This window comes from Thunnus maccoyii, chromosome 14 (genome assembly GCF_910596095.1).
Source record: "Thunnus maccoyii chromosome 14, fThuMac1.1, whole genome shotgun sequence".
Classification (NCBI taxonomy): Eukaryota; Metazoa; Chordata; class Actinopteri; order Scombriformes; family Scombridae; genus Thunnus; species Thunnus maccoyii.
In genome coordinates this window covers 28989454-29010522 of record NC_056546.1, presented here as the reverse complement: position 1 = coordinate 29010522, position 21069 = coordinate 28989454, and the positions used below count along the sequence as shown (strand labels likewise).

General features: G+C 38.4%; 1 protein-coding gene across 2 annotated transcripts; it reads left to right on the top strand.

Moving 5' to 3' along the window:
* The first annotated feature begins 2652 nt into the window (after positions 1-2652).
* On the top strand, positions 2653-20467 carry edaradd (EDAR-associated death domain). 2 transcript variants are annotated; one of them, XM_042432666.1, is made up of 6 exons: positions 2653-2932; positions 15184-15242; positions 15658-15700; positions 16856-16926; positions 19302-19350; positions 19639-20467. In XM_042432666.1, the coding sequence occupies exons 1-6, from the start codon at positions 2911-2913 to the stop codon at positions 20025-20027; spliced, it is 633 nt and encodes a 210-aa protein (XP_042288600.1). In that variant the 5' UTR covers positions 2653-2910; the 3' UTR covers positions 20028-20467. The 2 variants fall into 2 exon arrangements, with proteins under 2 accessions (XP_042288600.1, XP_042288599.1); XM_042432665.1 differs by lacking the exon at positions 2653-2932 and adding an exon at positions 3416-3619.
* Positions 20468-21069: the final 602 nt, after the last annotated feature.

Here is a 21069-nt window from a genome sequence, read left to right as displayed (position 1 = left end):
CACACACACACACGGGTGACACAGTTCTCAGTCCTGCCAATGGTTTCAAACTATTCCAAAGATCTACAGGTGGCTGTAAGGCACCAAGAAACACAGCAATGCACCAGCAAAAGCAGCGAAGAAGAAGGCTACAAGCTGGATGTAAGCAATGCAGGATTCAAACTTTCAAGAAAAATCAGCTTTGCAAATGTTTTCTGATGATTATGTTTTAAGGAAACGCATTCAACACATTTGTTAGACCTCAAGGATACCCACAATAAGTTTTAGTGAGAAACACAGAATGTACATTTAGTTAAAACTCCACAGGTCACCAATGATTTGTGTGGGTGCGAATGTCACTCAACACATCCATGGTATCACTCAACAACATGGACATTACACATTAAACAGGCCACACCTGTTGGGCCTGTTCAAACCTTGTATGTTGTTGTATCCAAATATACCCGTGTCACCTCACACCCCGTCTGGGCAAAATGACAAGTCAGATCCAGCATTTGCCAGGAGACACTGACCACTTCTGGAAGTTGCCTGAGGCCTGAACTGCAGTTACCTTAAAGGAAAATTACTTACTTTTTCAGACTTAATTTATTTGTCATTGTTTGGTCAATATTTGGTAATATACTGTAATTACCCCCATTCCTGTAGATACAGCTGACATCAGAGATACAAGCCTCAGAGGTTGTTTAGATGTTCAACTTTAACATAACAATGAACTGCAGGTCATTGGACATGACTTTTTCAAGAGCAGGGTCAAATATTAAAAAGTCAGTTATTTTACACATAGGGTTAGGAGTAAGGCATCTGCAGTTCAGCTTTTCGGGTGTGTGTTCTCTGGTGTGATATTGGGACAAAAAATAAGCATTGAATTGTTATAAGGACACAAACTGTGACTGATTAAAGCTGATTGATTAGATTTTTGGGCCCCTCGGGGGCAGAGGAACAAGCTGTAAACACACAACACTGACATATTATCATCACACTTTTATTTTTTCATTGTAACATTTTATTTTTATTTTGATACAGTATTTAAACTTTTATTTGGGCATAAACGTAATAATAAAATAAGAAAAGTCAAAATAATTGAAACATTTTAGAGACTTTCCTCTTGGTGTCTGGTCAGTATTTTTCCTAAAGTGGTCAGGATGGGGGTGACGGGGAGGACTTTGTCGCATGACCTCAGTATTTCTAATGTCCTGGCTACAGCCTGCATACAGTGAGGTTATCAGAGCTTTTTTGCTGATATTAGTTGCCTACTGCTGCTGGAAACAAGTTCATGAGGGCAGAGTTAGGTGGTTGGAAAACCAAAACATTGAGCTAAAAGAGACTAAAACAGTCCATAGAGTTGAGGTGAACTGCAGAGTTGGTGATGAGTCAAAAATAATGATTAGTGTAGCTTTAAGTAATGATTTCATATGCAATTGTTCCATACTGAGGTTGAAGACATGTAACAAAGGTTCTTACAGACTGTCAATATTCAGATTGATTATGACTGATCTGACTGTGGCCTAGCTGCACCTGTTTTCTGAGGTTTTGTGTTTCCTTAACAGTCCAGCAGAGGTCCCTAGTGTCATCCCCTGGTGTTTTCCCCAGTTGAAACTGTTTCCTGCTGTCTCCTCCTCCCTTCAGATTTCAGGTCCCTCAGTGGAGTTCAGTTGTTTCCAGATTGTATTGCTCTGTTTTATGCCTGTTGCTTCTTCTGACAAATCTTCTGAGATTCTGTAGTTTTTGCCTCCATACGTGAAGTAAATCATCCACCTGACGTCTGCTTTGGTACCATGCTACCAAATGATAATTTTACAGTATTTATTTTGCCATCCAGACAACCATAGACCCAGTACACACTTATGTTGACAGACTATAAGAACTTATGTTGCTTCAATCTGTGTGGAACAATTGCATATGAAATCATTATTTAAAGATGCACTAATCAATATTTTTTTAATATAAACAATGGATCAAATGACTCATCACCAACTCTGCAGTTTCCCTCAACTCTATGGACTGTTTTAGCCTCTTTTAGCTCAATGTTTTGGTTTTCCAACCACCTAACTCTGCCCGCATGAACTTGTTTCCAGCAGCAGTAGGCAACTAATATTAGCAAAAAATCTCTGATAACACAATCCTTGACCCCAGCCTCAACATTCAAAATGTAACGTTTTTCTTCATGTTCCAGGTATTTAATTGTGGTGATAATACACTATCTGCCTTATAATAATTATATAACCCATAATTAGTGCTGACTAAAGTTATAAAAACCACCAATGATATATCATTTAGGGAGAGAAAGGTAGTTAGATTTAATGAAAGGGGGACGGGACTGTTCAAAAGTCTGAAACTTTAGTTTTTATTTAGAGTTACTGGTACAACATTTCTGACACTAAGGCTGTACTTTTCTTTGAACAATAATAGGAACCTTTAAAGAAAACTAAATTTTGTAGCATTTTTATTAGGGATGCACGATATTATCAGCACGTCATCGGTATCGGCCGATAAAAGCTCTAAAATGAAATATCGGCATCAGCCATTTCTGCCGATTATGAGAGGCCGATTTGTTGCCATCTCCTCCGCCGCCTTACTGTGCTTCCCTCCACGGACTGTTTCACTCTGACGGTCCCGGTGCTTCTTCCGCAGGCTCCACTTCACTCAAGCTGCCCGTCAGACCCGCTGCTTCTTCCCACTTTAACTTGAATAATAAACCGGGTTGGATCCACGTGCAGAACCGGGGTTAACGTTAGCTGGGAGGCTAGCGGAGCGTTAGCCGCAGCATTACTGGAGGGAAGCACATCCCCCCCTCCCCATACAGACATATTGGATAAAAATAAAAATATACATGCTTAGAGTTCTGGTATTCATATCCCATAAAATGATCACCATTAACTGGTTTAAGCCAAACCTTCCAACTCTGGAGCAATGGAAGCAAAGGTTGAAAGAGGTAAATTGCATGGAGAATATTACAGCTCGCTTGCAACGCAAAATACTAAACTACTAAATCTAATAGAGAAAGATGGACTTCTGTAATAATATACATACTACAATCAAATGTATTAGAAACCAGAACACAAACTGGATGTATACACTGTATATTTGAAATGAAATATATATACTGCATAATTCAATCTACTAACAAGGGGGTCTGACATTGGGGTTTTTTGTTTGTTTGTTTGTTTGTTTGTTTTTATGGGGTTTTTTGTTAGTAATTTTACAACTTTTCACATTCAGTTTTGCTGCTTCAGCACAGTACCACCCTGTCTCTTAATTACCAATCAAAATAACTTGTTTTTACTTGTATTGTGTTATAAAGCTCCACCTTCCAGTGAGGTCTAGAAGTCAAGTGGTTGGCTAAGCGATCTCAGAGATAGAGAGTTAGAATTTCCGAGGGCACATTGAAGCTAGCATTAATCCTAGTACCTTTTCATCACTGAAGGTGTTTCATTAGTGTGAGCCGCCGCCGCGGGGCTGGCACTGGCGATTTCTCCTACCCAAGAGTACAGGAATACTGTCTGTCTTCAGTCTTTCATTTAATAGAGAAAGTTTATATCCTGTCCTGCTACATTTCCCTGCATGGGAGACTTCACAGCCTCAAAAATGAGCAGTTTGAGGGCGTGTAAGGAACCATTTGGTAAGTAAATTATCCAATTGTCCCATATTGTCTTCCTGCACTCAGTAGCATATCATTTTAACAGGTAGTTTACGGTGGGCCTACTCATATGTTATAGTGATCTAGTTGATATGTCAAGTGAATTGCAAACTGTAACTCTGAGACCTCCTAAATTTGTCATATTATCTGTCAGAAGTAGCCTACTGTTTTTATTTGAGCGACAAAAATACCATTTTTGATATTTTAAATATTTTTAAATAGATTATTAGATCGTTTTTTTGGAACATTTTACTTCGCTGGAATTTAATTTGGGGAAACCAGCAAGCGTTTGATGATGAGCCGTTTTTAACCACAGCCAGAAAAGTTTCCACAACTTAAAAATTCCCTGTAGTGATGGAAAACCCGATGGCCATTTAGCTGATGACATCTGTTGTAAAGTGAAACTGCAAACAAATGTGTGACCTTCACCCATCCTGTGAGACTGATTGGAAATGAGTATTAACAGAACAAAGGGTTAATATCTTTCAGTGGCCACATATGTGGTGTGGGAGTCATTACCAGAGTACAGGTTGTCTTTAATCTCATTCATATGAATGTTTTGTAGTGTCAGTGTTTCACATAAAAGCAGCACAAGAGTTACAACTGGCTTACCTTTAAAAACATTGCATTTTACTGTCATCCAACTAGACTCATCTCTGGATAGTCTGAAGCAAACAACTTAACCTGGAGAGGTTATATAGTCAGCACCTGTAGGGAGAGTGTTTGTATGTAGAGCATTTCACTCCAGGTTTGTGGTATTGCAAATTAAATGGAATTTATTTATACCACTTTCTAATAACACTTTACAAGCTGTAACTAATGGCTTTATTAATGCTTAATAAATCACTTACTAATGCTTTATAGAGCAGCCCCAAGCCATTTATAAGAAAAACATTTGGGTTGCCCCCCCCCCCCCCCCCCCCATAGTATGATAAAATACCCTCTGTGGTGCCAGCACAAATGAGAAAACATACCAAAGTTCTGTAATGACTGTCTTAATTATGGGTAAATCAGGATGAAATGGCTTATAGAGTGCTTCTATATGTGACAGTCTGGAATAAAGTGCCCTCATGGGTGCCCTTTCAGGTGAAGAAAATGCAGTAGTGCCCAGTAAAGAACCCCCGACAGCAAATGCATGAAGAATGAAGAGTATATAATGCAGTGCCCTATGAGATGCCCTTGTAATGGGGTGAGCTGGAGGTTCTGTATGGGTGGCCTTCTATTGAACAAAAACTGAAGCACAGAGTTGGGTGCACTTTATGGGAGAAAGAAGGGGTGAAGTGCCCTTCCAGTGAAGAACATGAGATACTTTGCCATGTAAGATGCCCTTACAATTGAGTAAACTGGGCATTATGGTAGAAATAATTGTATCCTTTATGTCAGCTGACCTTTAGAAAAATAAAGCACTCTTAAAAACATGTAGTTGTTGTAGCTGACATTATTCCATTCAGTTGACTTTGGTACAGCACCACTCTCAGTTACACCCCTTTAGATTGTTTGGGTCAGTGCCATGGATGTATAATAAGAGTTGGATAGGGCGCCGCCGCTCATCCTTGCAGCCAATTTTCCCCAGTGGCCACTCGCGGTATTGCAGCAAAAAATCCCCCTGTGGCCCAAAAAGGATTTTCCCCATAGACCACTATTGTAAAACAGACGTCTGTAAAACTGTTTACAGGACACCTCAAACTGCAAACAACATCAATTATGACTCTTTCTATTATGAACTTTTATTCATGGAGGTTTTATATTTGTAAAACTTTCCTCAAGCCGAGAAAAGTGATTCAAAAATCTGTGACGTCATCACAATGTAAATGTCTATGGGCCGAGCGGGAACTCGTGGGCGGGGCCAGCAGGGGAAACACTACTGCGCATATTCAGTGGGCCGCACAACGCGGAAGCAAACCCGGAAGCTAGAAACTTTTTTTGGCGTATGCGCCAGGCGAGCAATTCCTATAGGCCTGAATGGGCGCCATTTTTAGTCCGGTATCCAGCTCTTATAATACATCCATGGTCAGTGCAGTCTAAGCTGTAACCTTGATCCTACTAAGATTTGTGAAGTAGGTCACATAGCAAGGTTTTTCTTACAATTAAAACAAGTGTATGGATTCAATTTTATTAAGGATGCATTACTAAAGTATGTAGACTGTATTTTCTACATTGGTTTTATGTTCGGGCCTGTCCAAAGCTGTATAACATGCTAAACAATATGTTAGACGGTAGTAGCTAGCTAGCTAGAGACATACTTAGCCGTCTCTATACTAAATATTTGGTGCAAACTGGAAATCAACCTTGTAGTGTAGTAAAATCTTTAAGGACATCATTCTCTATTCAAAATATGTTTACAACTCTTTAGCTTGGATTAACTTGCACTTGTGGAGAGGGAGATTAGCATTAGGTTACCTATGATTATAGAATGCCAAGAAGAGACAGAAAATTGACAACAATACAAAGGGATCTTCAAAATGCCGCTAGAGGCAGCAAGGGAGGAGATGAGAGAGATAAAGGTATGTTTGCATTAGCCATTAGCAATTAGAGGGATGCCCAGTAGGCATGTTAAAAAGTTTTAAAAATGTATCCTGTCATGAAACCGTTATGAAATCTGGAAGAGAACCTTTTGAGTAACCCTGCTAACAGACAGAAAAACAGAGAGGAGTAAAGACATAACTTCCTTTGTAGGGGTAAAAACATACAGGACAAAGGCAAGAGGGCCAGTTCAGTTCTAGTGCTGTATGTCAGTGCCTTGCCACCCCAAGTAACTGGAAAGGCACAAGAGCTGCCATCTTTCAAGGATGTTTGCCAAATCTGTATCGACAGTATTGTCACTGAACTGAAGGTGTCCCACTCTTCCTATGCTCTCCCTACCAGCAATGTCGAAGCTATGCTTATGTGGTCACAGTCTTTCCAAAGCTGACAAAACTCCCCAAAATAGATGCTACATTGCCAGTGACAACTGCATCAGTCGAGTGCTTATTCTCCAAACTGAAGCTGATCAAGACCCAGCTTAGAAACAGATATAGAAGAAGTTCCATTGAGAGGGACATCACAATCGACCGTAACGAGGTCATTAACATTTACAAACTCGTGGCCAAAAGAAATGTCCTTTTATTTTACCTATCTTGCTTCTTGCTTCCCTGTCAAGACTGCTCAAAACAGCTAATTCTCAAAATGTTAATAGTTCCATGTTTTTACTACAGATGTGTTTGAGAGATAAACATTTAAAACATTACCCATTCCCTGTATTTTAGTACAGAGATGTTTGCAAAGTAAATGTTTAAAAAATAAATCCTTTTTAATACTAAGTTGTTGTTTCCTTATATTCTGAATCACCCTATAAAATGTTAAAAATTGATGATGTAGCCTTCTTACCAACTATCGCTGTTTTCTGCTGATGACATTAAATGTGTCAGGTGCCCTTTATATTTTTTCACCCCCACCTGGTCTAAATAGTGAGCTAAAAAAAGACAAAGGAAGTCATGATGACAGAGCATCACCAAAAGGATTCCTACACAACCTGGCAAACATGCTGTAGCCAGGATTTTAGAAATACTGACGTCAAAAGTCTAAATTTACCCCCTGCAAAACTTAACCCACCAAAGACATTTTTGATGAGCCACCAAATAATTCAGTCTAAAGATGTTTGAGGCAAATTTTTGCCTCATTATTTGCACAAATATATCACTGGAATCAGTTTTATATGCCCCCAAACAGTCAATGTACCTGTACAGATGTTATCTGTTTGCACTTACTGTGTGTGTGGAGAACTTCCGCGTTCCACGCAGCCCTGCTACATCTCAGCCGTGACTTTACTTTAAGTCCCCCTATTTAGCATATATAGTCAGTCTATAAACAAAATAATTTATTAACCCTTTATAAATTCATTTGTTACAACTTAATATAAACCCTTGTAAAGGATGCTTTATTTTCCCCTCCTCAACTCAGCATTGTCTATATATGATTCATATGACTCATACGAAACAACACATCTATGAACATATGATATACATCGCTTTTTATTTCAGTCTCATTTTCAGTGACAGAAATTACCAACAGAATCATCACTGTTATCTCATTATTGTGGATGAGAGCCAGATTGATGGTTGTTAAACATCTGCTGTCTCACCACAGACGCAAATATAATCTCATGGCATGTGTATTTGCATGTGAACACTGTGTAATTTCCTTTACGTTCAAGTGCAGCCAACTCTGTTTTTTCCTGTCAGTAGTTACTTGCACCACTTTCACACACACACCTTGTGTTTGGCACGAGATAATGAACATGTGCTTAGTCATACTGCGGGCTAATGGCTGTTTGTCTGCAATCCTGTATTATCCAAGTATACACTGTAGTTCCATTCGCCATTACTAAACTGTAATTTATGGCAGAGCTTGAGTAAATCTATAAGCTGAGCCAGGATGTAGAGTTTCAGTTCAGTTTAAAATGTTTGGTCCAATGTTTAAAGTGGAGATTCAAAATGACTGCCAGTTCAGTTGTAGCTTAATAGAATTTATTTTCTCTATTTGGACACCTTATGAAAAAGTTAACGCAACAGCGCACATTCTATTATTATTATCAAGTAACTGACAGTTTATGTCAGAGTGTGCTAAGCTAAGCGAGTATATAGTATTTTCCAATAGATTTTTGGTAATTCAGAAGCAGTAAAAAAAGCAGTAGTACATAAAACCTCAACTGCAAAGCCACTGACATATTCATGCTGATGGTAAACATGAGTCTGTTGCTGTGGTACCAATCAGCAGTCATCTCTGTGGATGACAAAGAAGAAGAACAAGTATTAATCTGAAGTCAACAGATTAATCATGAATTTACCAAACATCAGATGTTTCAACACATGTTGTTAGGCTAGTTGTTAGCTCCATCAGCTAAATGCTGAAAACGAAAACCCTTGTTGCAACCTTTTCAGCACAGTGGCTGGAAACTGTTGAACCTGACTTAAATAGCTTTGGGCCTGCAGGTTTACAGTCAGACTAATATGGGTTTTTAGAGGCTGATGCTAATGGATATATGTTTGCTTTAAAGTTGATCTGTCCACTGAAACTTAAAAGAAGTCTTTTCTGAAGGCTTTGCCTGTGTTTAAAAAGGTTGGTTCAGCCAAATTTCACAAAAACATATTTTCTCATTGTATCTACCATGCAGATAGTTTTTGTTTTATTTTTCTGGGTTTTGAGTTATCTGTTTCTGAGGTTTCTGCCTCCACCCCAGTACAATGGAGGTAAATAAAATTTAGTTTGTTGTGCTCAAAGGTTTGATGAAATTACTTATTTCTTTACACAGTTAATCCATCCTGTGGATTTATTAAGGTGAACTGGATAGGTTATTGTGTTCAAAGATGGCACCCTATTCATTCCTATGAAGATTTCTCATCCAGAACATACACTGAAAAAGTCTCTTCCTGACACCTCTGTGTTTTTTGACCCACAGAGCATGCTCATTAGAGTCTTTCTCCAGCCGAACATGAGCCTCTGAAACTTGCACTGGCAGAGCCGGCTCACATGAATGGGATAAAATAATTTAAATGATGTGGCTCTTCTAGACTTTCCAACTGTTATTGGACGGAATGGATCAAAGAGTTATTTCAGAGTGTTGCTGACACTAAGAAAAATGTGTTTGCTGCTTTACAGTTGCTCCTTTTCGAATGATCACACATGGGGAAAATGCTTTTTGGGCCAATATGTGTCATGAAGTTACAATACTGAGTGTGACCACTGTACCAAAATCACCTCACAGCCCATTACTGGGGGCTAGTTTAATTCACGCAGCATTTTTGTGCAGCATCTCCAGCTATAGAGCACAGTCTTACATAAGATTGGTGAAGCTTCGATTCTTAAACAAATAGTTTCAGCTCATGCTAAAACTACAAACTGTTGTTTTTACATCTCTATGTAGGGGTTGAACGTATTATATACACTGTGTCCATTAGTGAGCTTCAGATGTGTTGATATAGCTGTATTTTCTCACTTTGGACAGGGCTAGCTGTTTGCCCCTGCTTCCAGTCTTTATGCTTAGCTAGGCTAACATTGTCCTGACTCCAGCTCTGTACTAACACACAGACATAAAAGTGATATCAGTCTTCTCATTTTCTCTCAGAAAGAGAGCGAATAAGCATAACTTCCTGTAATGTTACTTGAAGGCCAAGTTTCCGGCTGCACCTATTCAGTTGTAGAGGCACTTTACTACATTAAGCTGTTAAAAAGTACACGCCAGGTTTTTGCTGAATTTTTTTGTGTGGCTGTGATTGGGGAGAAACATCCATGCTGATTAGGTGATATGCAATTGAAGAGGTAGTATAAGCATGAATATAACAGTCAAATCCTGTGCAGCTCCAGAATATACACAAACACACAGAGAGAGACATGCTTACCACCCACCATCAGCTAAGATTGTACATACAAGGTGTGTACAGTATATAGCTGCTCTCAGTCTAGACTGCACTGTGGCCTGGGTCAGGTATTGGCATGCCATTCACCTCCAGTCATGCGTGGAAACAAACTCATGACAAAGCAAACGGCCCACTACACAGGCTGCTTAGAAACTGCACTTTATCCTTTCATAGGAGACATGGGTGGTCAAAATGGAGACAAGCTGGGTTCACCTGCGTGGAATTATGGCCCCTAAGCAATGTATTATGATGTGGTTTATATTTCATCTCTTGAACTTTATCCAGAGCGTGCAGTTACATGCCCTTGCATTCCTAGAGAGGGTGAAACAATGCTCAACTGATCTGGGGTTTGACTTACACTTGATAATTGGGTGACTAGCTTTAAGTCCTAATACTTGATGCACTGTATTTAAAGGGGAATACCTCTCAGGGGGTTCAATGTTAAATTTTAGCTGATTAAGTGCAAATCACCCATATTTTACATACATAGTACATAATACAAAAACGTTTCAGTTAGTTTTACCTTGCATGCAGCCATTGGTTTATATTCCTTTCAGTTGTATGCTACTGGAATCAGTTGAAGATATTTAAATCCTACAATGTCTTGCCTTTATTTTACACCTTCATGATGTGTTAATGCTATTGCATGTAGGGACAGATTTGAAAACTTGCTTTCTTGGCACATTTAAGGACATTTGAGATTTGACGGTTAACTGCTGGAATGTTAGATTGTGTAGAGATATTGTAGTAAATTGTAGACACAGTTCCTGTCTTTGGTCTTATGCACCAATAGCTACAATCTTTTTTTCCTGATGTCTGAGATTTCAGAGATTTCAGCACCATCACAGAAAATAATGTGCCCTTTATGTGACAAGTAGAAGTGAGGGTGGTGGATGAGCATGTAGTGTGCCCAACTTTCACACAAGAAACCAGAGTTAATGTTTCATCACAGACCTGCAATTAAACATTTGTCTTTAACTTTGAAACCTTTTTCTAACCTTAACCAAGTGTTTTTGTAGCCAAACCCTAAACATACCTTAACCATATTTTATTTGCTGTATACAATATTAGTGCCTTTTTGTCTGCTGATAGGGTTGTGTTGTATCAAGATCGACACTTATATAGAGTTGGATGTCACCTGCATAGCTTTGTTGACATTGCTTACAGACGAAGAGCCCTAGTGGTCACACACAAAGACTGAAAAGTAATGGACCCAGGACAGAACCTTGTGGCACCTAATGTCACATGTTTGTTCTTTGAAGATGATGATAAGCTTTAAATTGAGATGACAAAGTTGAAATCTAATTTATAGGTCTGTAACCAGCTCAGGGCTGTGCTTGCAAACTCCTACCCATTTTTCTGTTGAATGAGAATGTTATCAACAGTATCCAAGGAGATGCTTAGGTCCAAAAGTACAAGAATATAAACTTTTACTATAGCACAGTTGATTTTGAGATAATTTACAGATTTCGCAAGAGCAGTTAAAGTACTGTGTGCTGTTTTATCTGAAAACCCCTTGTTTGCTGTTTCTGCAACTCTTGCAGAGCAGAACAGGAACATTCATCATGACATGCAAAAACAAGAGCACGCACATAGTAAGGTTTTAAGACATCTAATCACAATATAATCCTAATTTTTATAGCACCCAGTATCACAAATCACAAATTTGCCTCACCAAAGCTAGTGGTATGGTGACTTATTTAAAAAGCCTGGGCATTAGCCCAGGCTAGTACCTTGAAATTTCCATAGATCTATGTGAAAAAGTTTTATTGTGCACAAAAAATGTAATAATGAAGGTGGCTTGACTGAATGTCATAGCAGGATCCCCCATGAATTGATTCCAAGCTCAAATACCCAATAACTAGTTCCTTTCTTGAAATAGAGAGTCTAAAAGCAACAAGGAAGCAAAGTGCAACATCTCAATATTTCCTAGTAGTCTTGTGTGGGCAGGTCTACAGAGACCATGGTAAAGGGAATTTACCCATCATTTCCACTTTAATAGATTACACTGGCTGTCACGTACTTTGGTTAAAACGTTTCTTTCTCCAGAAAGAGAAATCCACCGTCATTGTTAGACACGACAGTCGAAGTACGCATAGTAAGTGCTAGGAAATGCAGAACAATACACTGGAAAAATAGCACTTTGACATGTTAGATCTACAGTACATGGTGTTTTGAGCTCCCACTCATTGATAAGGCTTATGATAATGACTTAGGAAAATCCCTGGACTATCTGAAATGTTAAAATGATCTGATACTTCACAGTGCTTTTACATTCTTTCTATATGTATTCTTTATTTGATTTTATTATTTTTTTTGTGTATGCTGTTTATGTTTAGGTGTTTTTATATTCATGCCTTTAGACATCAGACCTTGTGCAGAGGAATTTGTGTGTATGTGTGTGTGTGTGTGTTAATTACCTCATTGGGACCTTTTCCAGTATAAACACAGACCTTGTCAGGCTCAGTAGTCCTCATGGGGACCAAATCCCGGTCCTAATGAGGCAAGACGTTATTTCTGAGGTTCTGGTCAAGGTTAGGCTTAGGGTTTGGGTTAGGCTATCCACAATGAATGGAAGTCAATGCAATGCAAAAAAGGATAGCCATGCAAACTTAGTCCACTTTGACTCTTATTGCTCTCACCAGACATTGGTAACATATTTCACAATACAGAAACAATGGAGTTCTAAGGAATAGAAGAATAAGATATATCAGGCTTTGTAAGGATATCAGTAGATCAGTTGGTTGGTTTCGGTTTGCAGATGTGATTTGTTGACATAAGGTATAGAATATCATGTTTTTGAACACTGAAAGTAGGAATCTGTTAAAGATATTTTTGCTAAAATCTTACATGAGTGTTTAGGAAAGAAAAAAATATTTGAAAAGTAACAATAATAATGCCCCTGTTGTGCCAGAATTACTGCCTTGCATTGTTTCAAACGGGGGAGATGTGAGTGATTTTTAGGTTGACATACTGTAGAGGCTGGTTAAAATCTCTCTGTGACCTACATACATGACTGCTCTTTCTCAGGTAAACAACACCTTGAAAGCTGCATGTAGGAAACGGCCTGCTTACACCTGATCACTTAATCCTAATTCTAGTTTCCCATGCAAATTAAAGTTTCATCGTCATAGAGTGTAACCCAAGAAAGGCCAGAGCAGTTCTTTATATGGAGCCCTTTGGATACAATGGCTTTACAGTGACGTAGACAGATGAAGGCCCACATAGCCCCGTCCAGGTATTTTCTGGAGCTGAAAAGCTGCCTTTGTGCTACTCTCCCAACTCATTCATGAATGTGCTCGTTAAAAGAAATATTCCTTTTCAGTGCGGAGGGCATTTGATTTAAGAGTTTTCCATGTTGTTGCTGAACAGTGTATTTATTGTTTCTGAGAAGCTGTGCGCTATTACAAGTTTGTCTGCTTTATCCAGGGACAAAGTGGAGGATAAACACACCTGAACTCACACCTCATGCTTTTTTATTTGACAAAAATGATATAACCTAGATAAAAATAGTGCAATGACATCAAGCAATATCATGAAAAAGTCTGCTTGTGCTTCAAGTTTATAGTTTACCTTGTTATCTGATCACCAGTGGTGGAAAGTAACTAGGTACATTTACTCAAGTACTGTAATTAAGTACAATTTTGAGGTACTTGTACTTTACTGTTTGAATTTTACTGTTTTACTGTACTGTCTTTACTGTATTTCCATGTGATGCTACTTTATACTTCCTCTGCACTACATTTCAGAGGGAAATATTGTACTTTCTACTCCACTACATTTATTTGACAGCTTTAGTTACTTTTCAGATGAAGATTTGACACAATGGATAATATAACAAGCTTTTAAAATACAACACATTGTTAAAGATGAAACCAGTGGTTTCCAACCTTTTTGGCTTTTGACATCTTACAAAAAGCAGTGTGTAGTCGGGGTCACATTTCACATGTCTATAAGTTGTTAACAGCTCCACCAAATAGTGATTTTTCCCTCTAAACTTCTCACATCCTTCCATTTCAATAAATGTTCAAATGCTAATATCCAATATTTCACCAAAAATCAAAGATTAGAGAAAAAGTCCAAAAACTGAAAACAAATTTGTGTATTAGAACTCAAGGCCTAAACGCACTGGAAGCGTCCCGTTGTTTTCAATGGCCGAACACGCACTTGAAGCATTATGAGGCGCGTGAAACTGCGTTGACGCACCTACTCCGACTTTGTTTCAATTTTGAAGCGTCAAATCCGTCAAATGAGTCAAATGCAGACACAGCGACCTAAGCTGTAGATAGTACAAACCAGCTGAGCACGGGCTCAGAGAGATAGCGAGAGAGAGATAGCACGGCTGTGGTCAAGCACGGAAAGCGAGCGGTAGTGAGAACAAAACCGCTGAATGAGAGAAATAATACGTTATATTCTGATTATTTTACGGCAGTTACATTTTAAAGCATAAATAAATAACCATCAAACAGTCAACAGATGATTGGATGGACATAGACGCTCTTAATTTCAGTTTCATTTCCCTCCTCTGCATTTCTCCTTTTCATTCATTCATTACATCCAACTAATGCAATAATAAAAAGAACAAAATGAAAAACCTGTCAACACAGGTTTTTCATTTTGTTCTTTTTGTTTCTTGTTCTGTGGTTGAATTTCAAATCTGAAGCTTGCAGTGCGCCATAGGAGCATCAATTGACGCACATCATCTGACGCTGACATCATTAGATTATTAATAATCTAATGATGTCATATATAATAATATATCAGTCAGAGGGACCAAACCACTTCTCTTACTGCAATACTTTAACTACATCAGGCTCACAATACTTATGTACTTTTACTTAAGTAGGTTTTGTCATGCAGGACTTTTACTTGTAATGGAGTATTTTTACATTACTGAATTGGTACTTTTACTTGATTAAAGGATCTGAGTACTTCTTCCACAGCTGCTGATCATGATGTGTCATTACTACCCAAATCTAAAGTCTACATATATATGTCTGAACTACATGATACTCACATACCAGAATAAGCCAGATAGTTTGAGGATGTGGCTTTTCTGTGTATCTCTGCGGAAGGACATGTAGGAAATGAGTCGAGGTGACAATATATGTTCAGACGCAACACTGAAGCTTTTTTTCTTTTTGCTTACAGACAGAATCAGCTCTGAACCTGTGGAGGACACAGACACAACCAGCTTTGTGGCAGAATTCGTGAGCACCTTTTTATTTATTCTTGCCTCCTGCCATGTGTTTGTTTGACTGTCTCATTGTCTCAACTTGTCTTCTTTCCAGTTTGCTTTATGCTCATTTGTCATTGTTCCTCCTTAAAAAGAAGAGTCTTACAATAATCTGCTAAGAAATGTACCATAACTGAACACACTGTGCTGTGATTGCTAGCGCCTGAGGGCTCATTGAGGAACAAGTTGTAGCAGGCTGTTCCCTGTCTTTGCACACAAGAGAGTCATTTTCTTCCACAGTTACAGACTGCATATTGAATGTTGCCTCAGTTCCATGAAGAGGCTGAATATAAAGCTCCCACAAAAACTCATGTTTCTCAGGTTTCTCTTTTTAGCTTCAGTCATTTTACTTTCTAATATTATCTTGTCTGTCCTTGTCTCCCCCACAGTCATTGGAGGCCAATTATCCTGTGCAAGTGACAGATCGTCATGGTAAGTTAGAAAGTCAAATCAGTGGTCCTTCTTAAACATACCCATAAATTCTCTAGAAAAAGGCAGTACTTAAATAATGGCAGAGCGGTCAGCATGAACAAATAAAGGCTGATTGCTAATAAAGACCAGGTAAAAAACATTGATGGGGGTGGAATTCCCTCTACTATGACATGGTAAATTCAGGAAAATGTATATTTCCACAGCACTACTTCCATCAGTGCAGTGAGACTTACCACTCTGCATTTTTCATTTATATACAGATACTGTTTTCATTCCTTAATTAATTCTAATCACTTATTTTTATTTCAGACTGTGTTTATTGGTTTACATCTCAGAAGCACAACTTTGACAAAAAATCAGTATATGTACCATCCTGTCATCATCCTATTCTCCCTCCCTATTCACATCTATGTTACGCTTTCTGTAATACAAGAGGCAAAGAAAGTGAGCACTTGCACCAATGCTTGTCTGATTGTAGGCATCACTCAGATCTGTTATGAAATGTAAAAAGGTGCCCATATCTTATAAAAATCCTCAACTTAACCACTTACTTTGTAAGTCAGTTTTTCTAATGCCAAACTTAAAGACATCTCCTTAATCAATTGATTTGATCCTTCCATTTTAACATTTGGCCTGTAACAGATGGAAATTAATTAGTTTGCGTTTCCTTATATCTACTCAAAAATCTTCATTAGTGTAACTGGTAACTGCTAATAATAGTCTATTCACTTCTACTCATTTGCATTTTTTGATCACTGTTAAGATACCCTCACTGAAACTCAGTACTTCCTGCAGATCGTATGAAAAGCCTCAAAACTAAGAAAACACACTTACAGTTGCACACTCATGAATTCCATACAGTTTAATTAAACAACATGAATTTGAAAGTAAAAGTAGAAGCCTGCCAGGAAGGGGAGGGATTTGTGCCCTTTAAGCCACTGAAAAGTTTTTTATTAAAACACCTGTGCAGGAAGTCTTGAGTGTCATTGACAGCAGTTTAACAACGATCAAAGAAAACTGCAAAGTTGAAGCAACTGGAAGTAATTAATTATTTAATTAATTTAATTTACTGTACATACATTTTGGACTGTCTTCTATTACTGTCAAAATGCTTAAGCATGTTCGTCAGTGGTGTCAGTAATGTGTCTCCACCAGATGCAGTGACACTCCACCTGACCTCCATGCCCTCTGGATACCGGAGCCCCTCCTCAGACAGGATAAGACAGGTCAGTACTACCACCTTTCATACAGGAAATGCACATAAGCCTACTGAACGCTCGCTCAACCTGCATCTTAACAATGACTGTGAGAGGTGACAATGAAGTCATTGTCACCTTTCACAGATCTGTGGGTGTAATTCTGTAGTATCACTGAAAAACCATACACACAGAATTACATGACAGAACAATCATATAAAGTCTAGTTTCATTTCATTCACACACTCATGTGCACTCAAGTCATCTCTTGATCTTTCCTTTTCTCCCTATGTCATAGAAAATTTACACCAACCGCTAATTCTATGTGAAGTTACATGAATGTAAATATGTGATATACTGTATGTATCAATTGGTTAGACTCCTGTCTTTTTGGTCATTGGGGTCATTCTCAAAAAGAACACTTTGTTGTAAAAAAGAAAGTAGAAAGCATGGCAACATATACAAATGAAACCTGAAAAATATGGTCCCCACCTTCAGACTGGCAGTCCACCACTGTAACGAATCCTTGAAATCCTTATGTCTAATATATATTTTTTGCAAGGGTCTAACGTAAAAAAAAATGTCAATTTGTTTTAATTTAGACAAACTATTAAAGCAAGCTTACTTCTAATGACTCTTATGTAACAGCCTCTGTGGAACAACAATTATGGGAGGATGGTGAATGCTAAAATGTGGTGTAACATCAGCACAAGTAGGGAAAAGTCATAAGGTTAGCAAACCAACTAGGAATGTCAGCAATATCTATCTATAGTTTTCTAACATTAGCTAATATTAGCCACCATAACTTCCTCTTCATACCAGATCAAGTAAAACTGTAGCAGTAAAACCTCTGAGATTAATGAATTTGAGCAAGGGTGGTTTTTTATTGCTTTTGAGTTCAACTTTTCATTTGTAAGAGGGAGAAAGTGTTGTTTCTTTATTTCAAAGGGCAATCAAATAACATTGTCAGGATTCACTGATAGCTAATAGAAAGCCATATAGTGTCCAGCCCACTTTCAACCCAGTTCAGGAGGAGGGTTGAGAAGCCAGGATAGATGAATCACACTGTCTCACAGTGTTCACAGTGACCACCCATGCATGTTTAACCTGCGTCACTGTGTGGGACTAAAAGGGGTGTATGACAAACTTTGTACTATTTTCACCACTGAGAAAAAGTCTAGCCTCCGCATGTAGGAAATTAAACATATTACTATTTCATCATATCAATACTTCCTCTGAGGAGGTGTCCTGTGCTATATGTTTCTCTTAGTTAGAATAGAATGTGTCAAAAACCACATCCGTTACCTACTTTAATATTGGGCTCATTGCTACTGAAGTGTGAAGAATGGATTTCTCAGTCGAAAGACAAATCTCTCGTTATAGGCCACATTTGTACAGTTCTTTCAATGCTTTCCACACAAACTCTATCCAGTACCAAATTTGGTACATAACAATAACTGTATATGAGTCCATAAAAGTTTTATATTATTTAATATGCCACACCCTGTGACTATATGCAGTTGCCAGATTCTTGTTGGTGTGACCTATTTGACATAAACTACAATAACTACAATAAATTGTGCATATCAAACTCTGAGCAATCCTGCAAAATTTGATGGTATTTCATCCACAGATGATGCTACAATAACATCATCACTCAAAATGGTCACAGCTTGTGGTCATGAGTCTGTTGAAATGTTGAGTATTTATGGAGAGTATGTATAATGACCACCTTCAACCAATCAGCAATCACCATTTAATTACTACTATGTGAATCATGATGTAGATCTATTTTTAAATAACAACTTTAAAGATTTCTGCTCCACCTTGGCAGAGGCACACACCCTGTGGGTGCTTTCTAATTCCGGCTGTGACTACACAGGATGTGGTTTTGTCCTACTGAACTGAAAGGGGTAGCTTTGAGTATCACTAATAACAGAGCAAGAACACAGACGGCAGAGTGTTATTGTCATTCTCTGTCATGCAGATATCTAAAAGACAGTATTGTTGAAAATAAACATACAATAAAAGGAAAAGTTTGCACTTGTAATTGAAGAAGCAAGAATTTGTCCATTCTAGTCTTTCCTATCATCAGTGTAAAATGTGTACATCGCTCGGGGGGTAGTTTCTTGTTTCTCTGTCTGGTCTTGATGTACTGTAGTGTGCAATGTGGCTTTTGTTGAGACATGTTTAACTTGCAGAAGCCAGTGAAAACGCACATAACTCACATAAGAGGAGACATGCACCTGCTACAACCAAACTATTGAGAAAAAAAAAACTGCCAGAGAGAGGCACAGCTGTGTTTGAAGTTATTTGAGTGGTCGGAAGACTAGAAAGGCACTATATAAATGCAGCCCATTTACCATGTATGAACAGTAATGATTTGTGTTTTGTCTTTGTTATAGCCAGTTGAAGATGGTGAGGAATGCACCTGCCCAACATCTACTTCACCAGGTATATTATTCTTATAATGATAGGAAAATCATTACAAAATGACTCCGCATGAAAATTGACAAATATATTCCTAGCATCATCAGCCTCACTGAATCAAGGAAATGTCATTTTGAAAATGTATGAATGTGCAAGTTGTGTAATAACAGGAACATGGTGTTATTGATGTGACAACACCCTACAAAGTTAAACTTACATTTATTCTTTTTTAAATTTGATGTTAATATACTTTAATTTGTAATGCACACATCTAGAGCTAACTCCATTTTACGTGTCAATCTCTGAGTTTAGACTTCCCCAAAGAACTGCAGTTACTAAACAGTCCCTGTGAGAAATGCTGCTGCCCAGCACCTCCTCCCAAGATCAGCGACCTCATGAACGACAAAGATCTCCTGGATTTACTACGGCTCAAACTGGATCCAAACCACTGCACCATCAAAAACTGGAAGAACTTTGCGAGTCGCTGGGGGATGAGCTACGATGAACTGACCCTGCTGGAGCACCGGACCCAGGGCTCTTTGTCCCACAGCCCTACCCAGGAGTTCCTGCTGCGCTACAACCAGAAGACGGTCACTGAGCTCACCGAACTTTGCCGCATCTACCAGCGCATTGATGTGCTGCGACTGCTGCAGAGCTGGATAGAGAAGGACTGGCCATCACGCTGGCAACAGACTCATTAACCAGCTGCACCCACAATTGACTCTTTGCATATTTATCCTGTTTCTCTTTTTTTCTTCTGTCAGGGTTGTACTTGTTAGGAATTTCCTCTTCCTCTTGGATACATTTTGCCAAATTTTGACTTTAGTAACTTTATCAAGTGATTTTAGGCAAAAGTCAACAATGAACAACAACTGAAAAGATTCTGTGGAGAATGTCAATCACTTGGTGCTTAAGGTAGCACATTATCTTACAGACTGCATAGCACTAACAAGGTTTACTACTGATTAACAGTTTGGCTTGCTGAACATTTTTGACATATGAGCGACATAGCTTTTGAGATGGAGATGTTGGTCTGACTATCTGTTGGTTGGTTGGCTCACCACTGTGGTCCAGACTGAAAGCTATTGGCTATTGGATGGATTGCCATTACATATTGTACAGACATTCATGGTCCCCAGAGGATGAATCTTACTGACTTTAGTGATCCCCTGACTTTTCTTAATTTTGTATGGACATTCATGGTTCCCAGGCAATGTATTGTTATTACTTTATTGATCCCCTGACTTTCCATCTAGCACCACCATGAGGTTCACATTTGTGTGTTTTTGTTTTTTTGTTGTTGTTTTTTTTGAGAAATCTGGTACTCACATTCATGTTTCCTTGAATTGTAATAAACTTAATGATCTCGTGACTTTTTCACTAGCACCAAAATTTCAATCTGTCCAACATTTTGGTTTATGACCAAATACCCACAAAACTAATGACATTCTCCCCATTCTCAGATGCAGTACTTTGTGTTCAGTGCTAATTAGCAAATGTAAGATGGTGAACATCACGTGAATGTCAGCGTGTTAGCATTGACATTATGAGCATGTTAGCATGCTCAAATTTAGCTCAAAGCACCACTGTGCCCATAAGTACAGCCTCACAGAGCTGCTAGCACGGCTGTAGACTATTAGTCTTGTTTTGTATGTCTTGATGAAAAAAAATTTAAAAAGAGAATGGCAGAGTATTTATTTTTTCATAAAATATTTTTGTTTTATTTTTGGAAATAACACTGAT